Source organism: Paroedura picta, chromosome 2, assembly GCF_049243985.1.
Source record: "Paroedura picta isolate Pp20150507F chromosome 2, Ppicta_v3.0, whole genome shotgun sequence".
In the NCBI taxonomy this organism is placed as follows: Eukaryota; Metazoa; Chordata; class Lepidosauria; order Squamata; family Gekkonidae; genus Paroedura; species Paroedura picta.
In genome coordinates this window covers 62744531-62757361 of record NC_135370.1, presented here as the reverse complement: position 1 = coordinate 62757361, position 12831 = coordinate 62744531, and the positions used below count along the sequence as shown (strand labels likewise).

The 12831-nt window shown below is 42.9% G+C and overlaps 1 protein-coding gene across 6 annotated transcripts in view; it reads right to left on the bottom strand.

Moving 5' to 3' along the window:
- SLC12A8 (solute carrier family 12 member 8) overlaps positions 1–7873 on the bottom strand; it is an 81995-nt gene extending 74122 nt beyond the window's left edge. For 2 of the 6 annotated variants that reach the window (XM_077320346.1, XM_077320352.1), the window contains exons 1-3: positions 7681–7859; positions 3469–3678; positions 1231–1377 (exon numbers count right to left, since the gene is read on the bottom strand). In XM_077320346.1, the coding sequence (XP_077176461.1) occupies positions 1231–1377; positions 3469–3558 (237 nt within the window). In that variant the 5' untranslated portion in view covers positions 3559–3678; positions 7681–7859. Of the gene's footprint in view, positions 1–1230; positions 1378–3468; positions 3746–6289; positions 7565–7680 lie in introns of those variants that run through there. The other 4 variants (XM_077320347.1, XM_077320349.1, XM_077320348.1 and 1 more) reach the window with 4 other exon arrangements.
- Between the last annotated feature and the right edge of the window lie 4958 nt (positions 7874–12831).

Sequence of the window (12831 nt, the reverse complement as noted above, 5' to 3'; positions counted from 1 at the left end):
ACTAGTGCAGAAATAAAACTCTGATCAGCATAGGCAACAAATGAAGAGAATTTCAAATGAGAGACAATGAAGAAACTTTTTTTTTAGTGGGGCAGCAGGAGAAGCATCATATTTAGAAGCATCTCTTCAGACTATATCATGTTTCTAAGTATCACAGTATACGGGTGGGAAGGAATTTAACAATTACAATGGATTTCACATGAGCAGTTGTATTTGACCAGCTTCCCTGTAAATAATACAAGATATAATTTTATTCTGACATTTTTAAAAAGCACATTAATGCAGTCATAGAAATCCATATATATTTATATTTTAACCACAAATTACTTGCTTGCTTTGAAAATTGAGAAAAAGAAAGGTTATGGCCTGTCTTCTGAGCCATTGCATTGCAAATACTGGAAGCTGCAATCCTAAACACCCTTACTTTGAAATAATGTCCTTTAATTACAGCAACAATTACATGTAAATATAGTTGGAAATGGACACATAGAAGACAACAACAAATGCTGTTCTTCCTTTCCCTATGGCATAGTTTGGACTCAGTGAAACAAACTGGGAAACTGAACATTGCTTGGAACAATGGCAACATTCATCACTAGCACAGCCCATAGGGGGTTGTCTGTAGCAGGGGTGAGATTGGCAGTGACTCCCATAAATCCTATTCTAAGGACATTTTGGCTACCAAAGGAGTAGCTATGTCAGAACAAGACTACCTGCTTTATGTAGAGTAGGAGTAGGATAACCAAAAATAAGAATTTTATACAGAATTCCCTGTTCAAATACAAGATTAGGCTTCCTATCATCCTAAAGGTCAAACACCACAACTTGAAACTGGAGAGCAAACATGCCACAGCAAACAGGTACAATAAAAAGAATTCAAGCGAATCTGACCAGAGAGAATTTAGCTGGGATAAAAATTATGTATTCCCATTACAGTATTAATTGCTTGTTTATCCACTAATATTTACTGTTGCTTTATCATAGGCTTTTTTACAAATTGGCAACATCATGGCAAATTCCATAATATACCAAACTAAAATCAAAAGGAATATACATTCCATGTTTCTTATAGACTGAAAATGGGAAGACCTGCAACTAATTTCCTGAGAGACTGCAAGAAGCTAAAAAGAATTGTGGCAATTCTTATCAGCCCCTGAAATAAATTTCAATTTTAAAAAATCAGTCACAAAAATCAATGCCACTTAATTTGCAAGGATGTCTCATACTCACCACTAGCCAGCCAGTTCTTAGAAAGAGAACTACTCCAAAAATGTTGATCATGCAAGAAGTAAATACTCCATCCCATGTTCCAAACAGCACTGGTTCCCAGACAAAAAGCTGTATCTTCCACCAGGGTCTGTTCTGCATTTGAGATACCTAAAAGGAAGTTACTTTGGGTTTTTTATTTTGCTGGGCACAGGTTCAATTCACTATACAAGCAACTGCCTGGAGCACGATGACAATGGGATGCTGCTCTCAAGAAACAGAGCTGATCACTCTCCTAGACTGTTGTGGAGGACTCTTCTATAGTTTTCATTAAAGCTGAAATTAAAAGCCTCATGAATAACTACAGTTACTAAGCATTGTATGTGTATATTTGTTTGTATACTAGGGTTGTGCGCTTCGGCTCAGTTCAACCGCCTTTGCAATCACCAAAGCTGGCTACCTCAGGCTTCAGTGATCGCCGAAGCACACAACTCTAGTGTATAGCACTCCAATTTGAAGCCTTCAGGATTATACTGGCACAACTACCCTCACTGCATATAATTGATAACTATGCAAGTTATGGAGGCATTTAAAGAAACTGTCATAAAATAAATACTTTGATATGACATTGCTGACTTTCTTCCCTCTGAATTTTACAGTCATGGTTAAACTAAAATTAAGAGGTATTAAAAAGCACAAGGACTAGCAAGGATATCTCATTTTCTTCTCCCTGTTTCCTCTTTTCATTCCCTGGAAACCCACACAGCCTCTTTGTTTTCCTGCTTCCTTTTCTCCTTCTCATCCATCAGGCAACCTACTTTTACACCTAACCTGTCTTCAGGTTTTGTTCCTTCTCTGCCACTGATAACCTCTTCCTGGAAAAAACTATGGCCCAGTTGTATAGTGCTGACTGCTGGCCGGGCCCAACTGAGCAGTAAGGATCCTGCAAATACCTATGGGGAGGAGTAAGATGCCCCCCACATCTCCCTTCCCCACACTATTTCTTCTTTCCCTCCTCCTGACAGTCTCAATATCGCCACCTTTTCCTGCTTCTTCTCTTCCCACTCACCAACCAACCTTTTTATTTGCCCCCTTATCTTTAGCTCTATAAATTATTTCATTTAGACCCCACCTTTCTCCACAATGAGGTCCCAAAAGCAGCTTACATCATTCTCCTCTCCTCCATTTTATCCTCATAACAAATCTAAGATAAATTAGGCTGAGAATGTGCAGTTGACCTAGCTTCACTCACTGACCTTCTCCAGCAAATTGATTATTCAAATCTAGGTCTCCCAGATCTTAGACTAAAACTCAAACCATTGCAGCACACTTGCTTTTATGAGGTGGTTACTATTGAAGAGTAGCCAAAAGTCAGGTCTGGTCAAGTTGCATAGCAGAAAGTCGTCTGGTGACTGTTTGGTAGGCCTAGCCCCAATGAATCCTCTCAAAGGTTAAAACAACCGCCTGGAAATGGTCCTGTCCTCTCCCCCGGGCTTATGCTGAGGGAAGTCAAGACTTGAAAGATATCAATACTGTTTAGTTGCCTAGCAACAGCTAGTGAGGGAATTAATTTCCTAAATCTACAAGTCTTGGGACGTTTTCCACCAATGTTGTTTTTAAGATTTCATTTTTTCCTGCAAACTTTTTTTCCAGGTTTGTTGAAAGGCCTGTGTTGTCTGTTCTTGGCTTCAGTTTCCAGACCAGAATTTGCCATGTTGAGACAATTGGCTATTTCAAACATCAGCTCATCCATCCTTCCTGAAAATCCTGCATGTCTGTATCTGTAAGCAACATGATCTTCAACTATTAATCATGTTGGAAGGCAAGAGACTTCACTGACTCGGCAGTAAGAGAAAAGTACTCTATGCATGCTCCTTAAAGACTAACAGGTTTATTGCAGCACATGCTTTCAAGGCCCAGACCTGTTTCATCCGATACATGAAGTAAATCCTCAATAAGCAGGCACAACTAAGAATTAATATAGACAAAAAAAATGTGGCCATGAAAAGAGCAAGAAATCTAAGGAGTAAACTTTTGCACATTTCTCTCCAGAACTCAGACATGTTGACCACTCACAACCATTACACTGTATTAATTTAAACCTTAGTTAATAGAACTGAATGCACTGTTAAATTCTAATACAGGAGTGATTTATGCTACGCAATTAATGTTTTAGTATTAGTAGCACTCATGGCAGCACATGCAGCATACAAATCAAAATCTAGAATTCAATGGTAAGGAGACTGGAAATTGTCAACTTACCTGATGTGCCTCTTCATGAAACAATTCTTGCACGTGCCTACCATTCCTCAAACTGGTGTTGCCCCTGGACACAAATGGCTTGCCTTTCATGTTGAAGCAGTAGTTAGGGGGTGCTGTCACTGTGGACACAGCACGAGGTCAGCTGCTCTGCACACGGGAATTCCTACAACCCTGGGCTTGGCGCAGTACAGACTTCATTGCTTACTTCCCCTGATTCAATGGAAAGACAAGAGTAGCTGTCATCACATTCACAGCTAGAGACACGACAACGTCACCACTGTAAAACATGAAGAGTATCACAACACACATTGGCATGGAGTAGTAACATACAGATACTAAAACTCAGGCTTCCCCAGTGCTAGAATCAAGATATATATATTTTTTTTAAAGAAAGTAATAGGTTCTGGGCTGTGCACCTATCTAAATGTTGCTCCAAAGATGTGCAGCTTGGTTTTCCTAAACTTTTTGCAAGGTTTTCACTACACTGCTGGGGGAAAATATCTGGAATAAAGAAAAACATTGCTGAAAGGAAACTCTGCTTTAAATCCCCAGAGGTTGGGAACAGGACTGCCAGAATCAAGAGACTAAGGCTGGTCAGGTAATGTAATTGGTTACCATATGATGCTTCGGTTATGTCTGGTTAGTGTGAAGGGAAGGATCCTTTGTACAGAGGACTTGACAGCCCTGACTGGGAGAGTAAAGCAAAGTATATGAGAGCCAAAGATTCTCACAGTGCAGTCCTACGCAGAGTTATACCCTCCTAAATCCACTGGCTTAAGAGGCAACTCTGCTTAGAACTGCATTGATAGAAAGCAAAGACTGTTTCTAGATCATCCTGCTGTAATATAGGTATACAAAGAGGAGATTTGGGGAGAACATCTCGTCTTCCTCTCCCACACTATTTCCTCTTTCACTTCCCTGAAAGCCCCTCTATAGCCTCTCCCTTGTCCTGCTTCCTTCTTTCCACACACCAGCCAACCTCCCTCTACCTGCCTCCCCCCATTTTAAGTTTTCCATGGTGCTGTATCCTATGCAAGCAACCTGTTAGGCAGTAAGGAAGCAGTTAAGGTTCACTGATCCTCTGATGTTCATTCTACTTCAGTGGAAGGAAGGAATCTTTGCCAACACTACCACCGGTTGCTGTTTTTCAGTGTAAATGAAGTTTCACACTGGGAGAAAAAACAGCAGGAACTCATGAACTCTCAGCAACAAAGGCAGAACTTTTATGCAAATAGCCTCTGTTCTATTAAAGAAACAGCAAGGAAAATAATACAGTAAGCAGGTGAATGTGGCTTTAGGTTTTTTCCAAAAGGTATCAGGTAGCCATTTTATTGTGCAGGTGCTCCAGCATTATCTCCAAACTAGAAATTAAGCCGGCTGTAGCTAAAATGCAACGGGCGCTAGTAGATTTGGAGGAATAAGGAAGGCTGGTATTGGCATATCCTGAGGTAGGGCCAGAGCTCCAGGCTTCTGATGTTGACCCCACCCCCCGTGTACCTTACCTGTCACCATACTTTAGGCTGATCCTGCATTGACCAGATGGCCTGTATGGCCCCCTCCAGTTCTATGTAAAGACTAAAACTGATTGTGGTGACACATTATTGCAAGACACAGGCCAACTAATTCATAATCTAAACCATCTGAATTCACAATACTTGCTAACTAATTGAAGTATCTGTGCATCATGCAAGGTACAGAAGTAATAAAATAAATAGTAACCCAGAAGAAATTGTATGCAATCATTTTGCTCAAAAAATAATTCTGAACAGACCTCCACTATTAAGCATTACAAATATAGTATCTTCTAAAATGCCCTGAAAGTTTGCATAAAATCTTCTGTTAAGCTCAATGTAAGAAGCCAGCATTAAACTACACACACACAAACTTATGCCACAATAATTGTTTAACAGGACTCTTTCCTGTTAAACCTGAAATATTTCCATACCTTCAGGTTCAAGGAAATTAAAGGACAATTAAATTATAGACATATATTATTAAAGTGAATTAAATTATATATGAGACATGAATAGTGTGCAATATAACTATATATAGGACAAATGAGGTTGAACTGAATAATTTTCACCTATGATGTACAAATACACATTAAAAAGCAACTCTTTTTCATGCCTTTACATTCACACATAAAGGTAAAGGTATCCCCTGTGCAAGCACCTGGTCATGTCTGACCCTTGGGGTGACGCCCTCTAGCGTTTTCAAGGCAGACTCAATACGGGGTGGTTTGCCAGTGCCTTCCCCAGTCATTACCGTTTACCCCCCAGCAAGCTGGGTACTCATTTTACTGACCTCGGAAGGATGGAAGGCTGAGTCAACCTTGAGCCTGCTGCTGGGATCGAACTCCCAGCCTCATGGGCAGACAGCTTCAGACAGCATATCGCTGCCTTACCACTCTGCGCCACAAGAGGCTCTTACATTCACACATAGTAGCACTAAATTTATTTTAATAATACTTATTACCCCATCAAGGAACTTAAGATATCTGGGGGAATTGGACTAGATGACCCTGGAGATCCTTTCCAACTCTGTGATTCTATTGTTCCATATAGAGTGTTCCCAGGAATGTCGCCCTTGTAACCAACCAGTAAGACCCCCCCCCCAACTTACCGCTCTGAGCCGTATGGGAGGGCGGTATAAAAATCTAAGAAATAAAGAAACTTTGCTTCATCAAAGCTAGCTGACAGGTTGCCAACATCCTGTAGAGAATAAAAAGCATGTACTGCCTTTTTAATATCAACTTAACGTGTGAAAATGCATGGGTAAAGTTTCTTTTGCACAGAGGTATCACCATCTAGTAAGTAAGTACCCGTTCAGGGGCCAGGCCATTTCCCCTCCAGATAGTTGGTCACTCCGGCTGTGGCATGTACTTTCCAACCACATCCTGACTCCTTTTCTCAAATGAAATCAGCAGTCTTGCAGCCATGAGAACTATTCGTAAGAATTAGATTGTAAAAGACACAAAAATTCTTCTGATTTCACTGATACTCATTGAAACTGCTATTGGAAGCAGAATTTAGTTCCTAAATACACAAGCAGACGATAAGAACAATCCTAAGTAGGCATATTCAGGAGCATTCCCATTATAGCCAGTGAGTTTTATCTCACAGAAAGCGTTCTTAGGGCTAAAGCCTGTATTAGTGTCCTTCAGAAAAAAAACTAGTTTCTATTCTGTCCACTTGGTGAGTAGATTACTTATCAAGCAATCCACTCTAAATTTGCGCCTTTGTGCCGAAGAACACACAAGGGAACATATCCCCTTGTGGATATGCCAGAATTTTTCCTGTAAGGAGGGGATAAATATTACAGAGAACAGAAAACAAAACAAAAAAACCTAACTGAAATAGTTAAGACCTAGAAGGTTGGATGTCTGTGTGAACTAGACAAGTCACAAAAATCTGTGAACAGCCCAAGGTCATCCAAACTGGCTCCATGGTGAGGAGCGCGGAATCAACCCCGTCTCGCCGGATAAGCACTAAGCCACAGCTGCTCCTGTTGAACGTCTCCCGCTTAGGCAAAGTACTATCTGACGTGTCGCAGCCTCCTTGAAGAATGTGCGAGTGGAGCTCTGTCTTGCGTGGGGGGGAAACGACCGGGGCTTACAGAGGGGCGCGGGCTGAGGCGCGCCTGGTCTCCTCGGGGCCGGCACCCACGCGAGGCCACGGGCGAGGGCTTCTGCCCGCGGCCCAGGCAGCCTCCCAGGACGCCCTTCGTTCTGCCCAGGCAGAGCTCGCCCTCCGGGGGCGGGTCTCCTTCGAGTGCTGACGAGGCTCGCCCCGGCCCTGGGCCAGGCCGGCCGCCCACGCCCGCGCCGCGAGAGTTTCCTGGATCCGGCAGCCACCTGCTGCTCCTCCCCAGCCTCCACCCCGCGCTGCGCACCGGCCCCGGACGCCTGGGGAGGCGGCCGCACAGCAGGCTGGAGAAGTCCCGAGGGGGCTGGCGGAGTCTGCGGCAGCAAAGTCAGCGGCGCCCAACCCGCAGCAGCAGAGCCCGGCGGCACCTGAGAGACCACGAAGCTCCTTCGTGCCCCCGCTCGACGGCCAGCTGCCAGGCGACTTCGGCCTGCCCCCGGCCTCCACCGCCGGCTGGAATTCAGCTCGGCTCCCAGGACCACGTGCTGCTCGAGCGGCGCCCCCCGCCCGCGGGAGGAGGCTTTCATCCACTGACCCCCCCCCACACACACACACACCCCATACCCACCAGCACCACCCCGCGCAGGCTGAGTGAGGGTCGCGCCAGCTCACCGGGCTCCCCTTGAGCTAGAGGCGCCTCTGCTCCACCACGCGTCGTAGCCTGGCCGACCCCGGACTGCCCATCAGCAAGCCCTCTGCGGCGGGTGCCTCCCGGGACGGCCAGAAACTCGAGTGCCACGTGGGCCGGACTGGGGGTGGCTTTCTTGCCGTCCAGGAAGGAGGACTGTGTTTCGAGGGTGTTTGCAGAAGAGGGAGGAACGCGGCTAGGAGCGATCCCCTGTGACGGGACACTCCGGAGTATACTTGACCATTACGGAATTGCATTTCTGGCCAGTCGTTCTTGGGCAAAGTTGTATGCAAACGAGGAACTTGCATTTTTAAAGTGAAGGTCATTTGAATCTAATAACTAAGTTGCTTTTTTTACGGAGGAGGTAGGCAGGCACTTGAAACTCTCAAGTCACAAGAATTGACAGGCGCCCAATAGAATTCACAGACCGCTCTGTTGTTGGCCTGCAATAAAAATTGTAGCCCTGAAATTTATTTATTTCTATACCGCCCTCCTGTAAGGCTCAGGGCAGTTTCGGGGTGTAAATTGTAACCATAATAACAACAGTCATAACAACAGTATGAACCAGTATTGAGTAACAATAATATAACAATAATTCAATAGAACTTTTTGAACAGAACCCGTAGAGGGTCAGTTGGGTTCACTCTGTGATGTCTTGGGGCCAGCAGATGATATTGAGTGTCAGTCTCACTGAATGCCTGGTGGAGGGGCTCCCCTTTACAGGCCGTGTGGAATTCAGAAAGCGCCCTGGTCTCTTCAGGGACTTCATTCCACCAGGTAGGGGCAAGAACAGAGAAGGCTCTGGCCCTGGTTGAGGCCCGTGCTTTTTTTAATGGTGCGGTCTGTGTTGCAGCAAGAGCCTCTTGTGGCGCAGAGTAGTAAGACAGCAGACATGCAGTCTGAAGCTCTGCCCATGATCCCAGCAGCCGGCTCAAGGTTGACTCCATCCTTCCAAGGTTGGTAAAATGAGTACCCAGCTTGCTGGGGGGTAAACGGTAATGACTGGGGAAGGCACAGGCAACCCACCCCGTATTGAGTCTGCCATGAAAACACTGGAGAGCGTCACCCCAAGGGTCAGGCATGACCCGGTGCTTGCACAGGGGATACCTTTACCTTTACCTTTACCTGTGTTGCAGCACGACCACAAACCTACATTGTCAAAGGTTAAATAAAATCTTCTTTGAAGTATACAGTCTGTTTTCTGTAGGTGAGGAATGAGCTGGGAAAGGGGGGGGGGAGTGGTGATCCAGCAGCACTCTCCCGATCATACAGGGGTCTGAGCACCTTTTTCAAAATCAAACCATTAGCGCAAAATGTCTTTTTGGGTTCCAGTTAGGTTCAGGGTCTCAGAAATCCATCCAGACAGAAATAAAGTGAAAACGAACATGAATTCCAAAGAAAAAGGGGATGCTGTATTGTTCTGGCTTTTCTCCATAGTAATGGGGCAGTACTGATTTCTATTAAAAATACACCTGTGTTGTGGCATTACTGCATAGCAATGCAAAAGTGCCTTAAAACTTTTTTTCGGGGGGGGGAGGGGGAGTTTCAGTCCACAAGAGAACAGCTGTCTTGTGATTGGTGGCTTGCTGCGACTGACAAGCCAAGGACCAGAGGGAGGTTCCTGTTGCTTTCCCTTGCAGACTTGTTAGGAGGCAGGAAGCCATTCGCGTTTTACCCCTCCATACGGAAATAGCCATAGAATCCCCACAGGACGAGAGATATCAGTTCTCCCTGGAGGAAGGGGCAGCTATGGAAAGGTGATACTGCTGAGCTCCCTCTCCTACCCATGTATTTCCCTCAAATCTCTGGGTGTTTCCAAAGCTGGAGCCCTCCAGATCCTAGTCCTACACTCCTAAACACTACACACAACATAGATCCAATTTTGTCTGATGTGTGTAGTAGACTGGATCCTCACTAGGCACATATGTGAGGTTATTTTTTTTTTAAGGATGGAAACTGGAATCAAAGTGTTTTGAAAGATGGCATGTAGACTGGAGTGCTCCAGTATGCCTTTTGTATTCTAGACAAGACACTATCTGCGGAGCACTGTTACACCAATGGCTTTAGGGACTGTGAAAGAGTTCTAAGAAAAGTTGACAGGATTGTAAGAGTGAGCGAAGAAATACCAGGTTAAGCTGTAATAGTTTATCAAGGACATTTTAAAAGTGAAATACAAAACGGACGGTATTCCCAAACATGATGCTTTAAGAAAAATGCTATCGTAACATTGCATGAGAACTAGAATTCAGATCAATTATAAAGGTTCCTTCCAGGAGATACAGTTCTTTGCTTATTCACCATGGATTAGATCCAACCATTTTTTTCCTGCTGGTGAAAAAGGTGGAAGATCCTCTTAGGCTATGCTGGGGATTATAAAACCTGCTTGAACAAAAGTCAAGTGGGAGCTGTAGTACTGTGGGGACAGGGAAAGAGCAGTCCGGAATCAGATGCAACTCCATCTCTTTTTTTTTTCTTCCAGTAATAGAATCAAAATACTTGACTATTATAAGGCAAGAATTTACAAGAAAATAAATGTAAGACTCTATCCCTTGGTGTGTTTTCATAAATAATTATAGACTGCTGAAATAAATAAGAGTTCAATATCCTGCTTGTCAAGTTTGTTTTTTCAAACTAATTTATAGGTTGCTTGTTTGCTTTTACATCCACTCTGAGGGATTGTAGTCTTCCATCAGTTTGCAGAGAAAAACAGTTTATGCATAGTCTGAAGTTATGCAAATTATCTCCAGCTGCTCTGAAAACTTTGCAGGGAGGAAAACCTCAATGACCCTGAAGAAGTAACCTGAAGTTTAGCAGGGAGGAAGAAAATGCTATGTTCTCTTAATGGCACACTCAGAAAAGGCACAATCAGGATCCATAAAAATAACAACACATGCTCCACACACTGGGTTTTGTCAGAACAGTAAGCGTTTCCAATTTTGGAAAAGAGATTATTTACGTGGTTTGAAAATCCAAGGTAGAATGCTGGAAAGAGCTTGGGAACCAGATGCTATAAAATAAGATTGTCATGTTTAATGTGAGTGAAAACAGACATAAAACACAGCTTGCTGTGGATTCTTGAGCTGCGATGTAAGCCCAGCTTCTTTTCAGTTTTCTAGTTTGAATGACAGACGTATCTACTAAAAAAGGTCATTCTGGTTCATCACTGATCAGCCTTGTTCCCCCCCCTTCCCCCCTTCATGCCCCAGGGAAGATTCTTTGATTTTGTATATTGTAAAATGTGGCATGTACATTGGCCTTTTTTTAAAGTAATTTTTATTAAGTGAAAAATATGTTGAACACAGTAAAGATACTCCCAAACTAGCTACCATTGCTCTAAAAATGTTACATCAATCTTCACCCAGTGTTTCTAAAAGTGCAGGCAAACCCTGTACATGCGTACTTAGAAGTAAATTGCAGTGGTCTTACTGAAGCTTGCAACTCAGTAAGAGGGCATAAACTTCCAGCTTTCAGGATCTGCCAGATGAAATTAAAGCAGCAGTCCTTGGAAATAAATTCCACTGAAATTTTATTTATTTAATTTATCATACTTATATACCGCCCTCCCCGGAGGCTCATACAGCTGGACTACAGGAGCCACAATTATAATTTTGAATATCTGGGGTTTCAAGATATATTGTTTACTGTAGCAAGCTAAAGGCTTCAACCAATGTATCATATTGTGTATCAAAAAACAGCATCAAAAAGAACTTTACAGAAGTCAGTGAATCATCACAGAAGGAATGCAAAAAAGAGAATGTCTACAATTATTTATTTTGATATCTATATACATACCATCTCCATTTTATTTTCACAACAATCCTGTGGCTAAGAGAGAGTGGCTGGCCCAAAGCAGAATACAAATGTAAAATAATATTATAATAAAATGTGAGTCATGGTAACCCTATGAATTAATTGCCTCCAAAATATCATTTCATTGATAGCCTTGATCAGATCTTGCAAACTGTGTGTGTGTGTGGGGGGGTGGCTTCCTTGACTGAGTTGATCCTTCTCATTTTGGATCTTTTTTTTTCTTTTCTTTTTTTGCATCCTTCAACTTTTCTTAACATTAACATCATTTCCAGTGACTTTTGTCTTCTCATAATGTGACCAAAGTACATTAGCCTCAGTTTGGTCATCTTAGCTTATAGGGGGAGTTCCAAGCTTGATTTTATCTAGAGATGACAGTGAAACAAAGGAGGCCATAGCATTTACCAAAAGATAACTCAACAGTAGCAGAGTCTCTTGTGGCACAGAGTGGTAAGGAAGCAGAAAAGCTGTCTGAAGGTGTCTGCCCATGAGGTTGGGAGTTCAGACATGACCTGGTGCTTGCACAGGGGATACCTTTACCTTTAACTCAACAGTAACTTTTAAAAAGATTTCAATAGAAATGTGCCAAGATGTCTTTTGCCAAGCAAGACATGGAATCATTTTAGTGCATTCCAGGACAGAGAGAAGCATGAGCCAATGGTGTTAAGTGCAATATATTTTTTTAACTGAATGGGATTTGAAGGTGCCTTATAGAATTCTGTTAGAAAGGATAAGTTGGCAAAGAAAAGTGAGAAAATATAAGGAGGAATGTTAGCTTGCTCGTGGCACTGATTTTGGATTTGAGTGCTTTGAAGTGGAACATATGTTGTTGTGAGTGAGCAAGCTAACATTCCTCCTTATATTTTCTCATTTTTCTTTGCAGCAAGAGTGGATAAATGAATGCCTTATCACTGCATTTGGGATGGCCAGTGACAACACAGAGATGCTGATACAGAGAATTCGCAAGAGAAAATCCTTATTCCGTATCTTCCCAAAATCAGTGAGTCTGCACTCAGCTCAAAAAACTGGCTAAGTCAGTAGGACTAGAGAGGGGTAATCCAGGGGAGTGAGAATTCCAGCATGCCAAAAGATTCCAGGCAGAAAAGCACCTACTGAGATACAGGCTTTGGAAAATGCCTAACCATTTGAAAATATTGAACTGAATTAAGATTATTTTAGTATTGGAGGTGTTTGGTACAGCTAAAAATGTTGTTTCGGAAACCTTTTAAAAAGATAATCATGTAACATCTTGCATTAAATAATCTCTGATAATTTAATAATCGT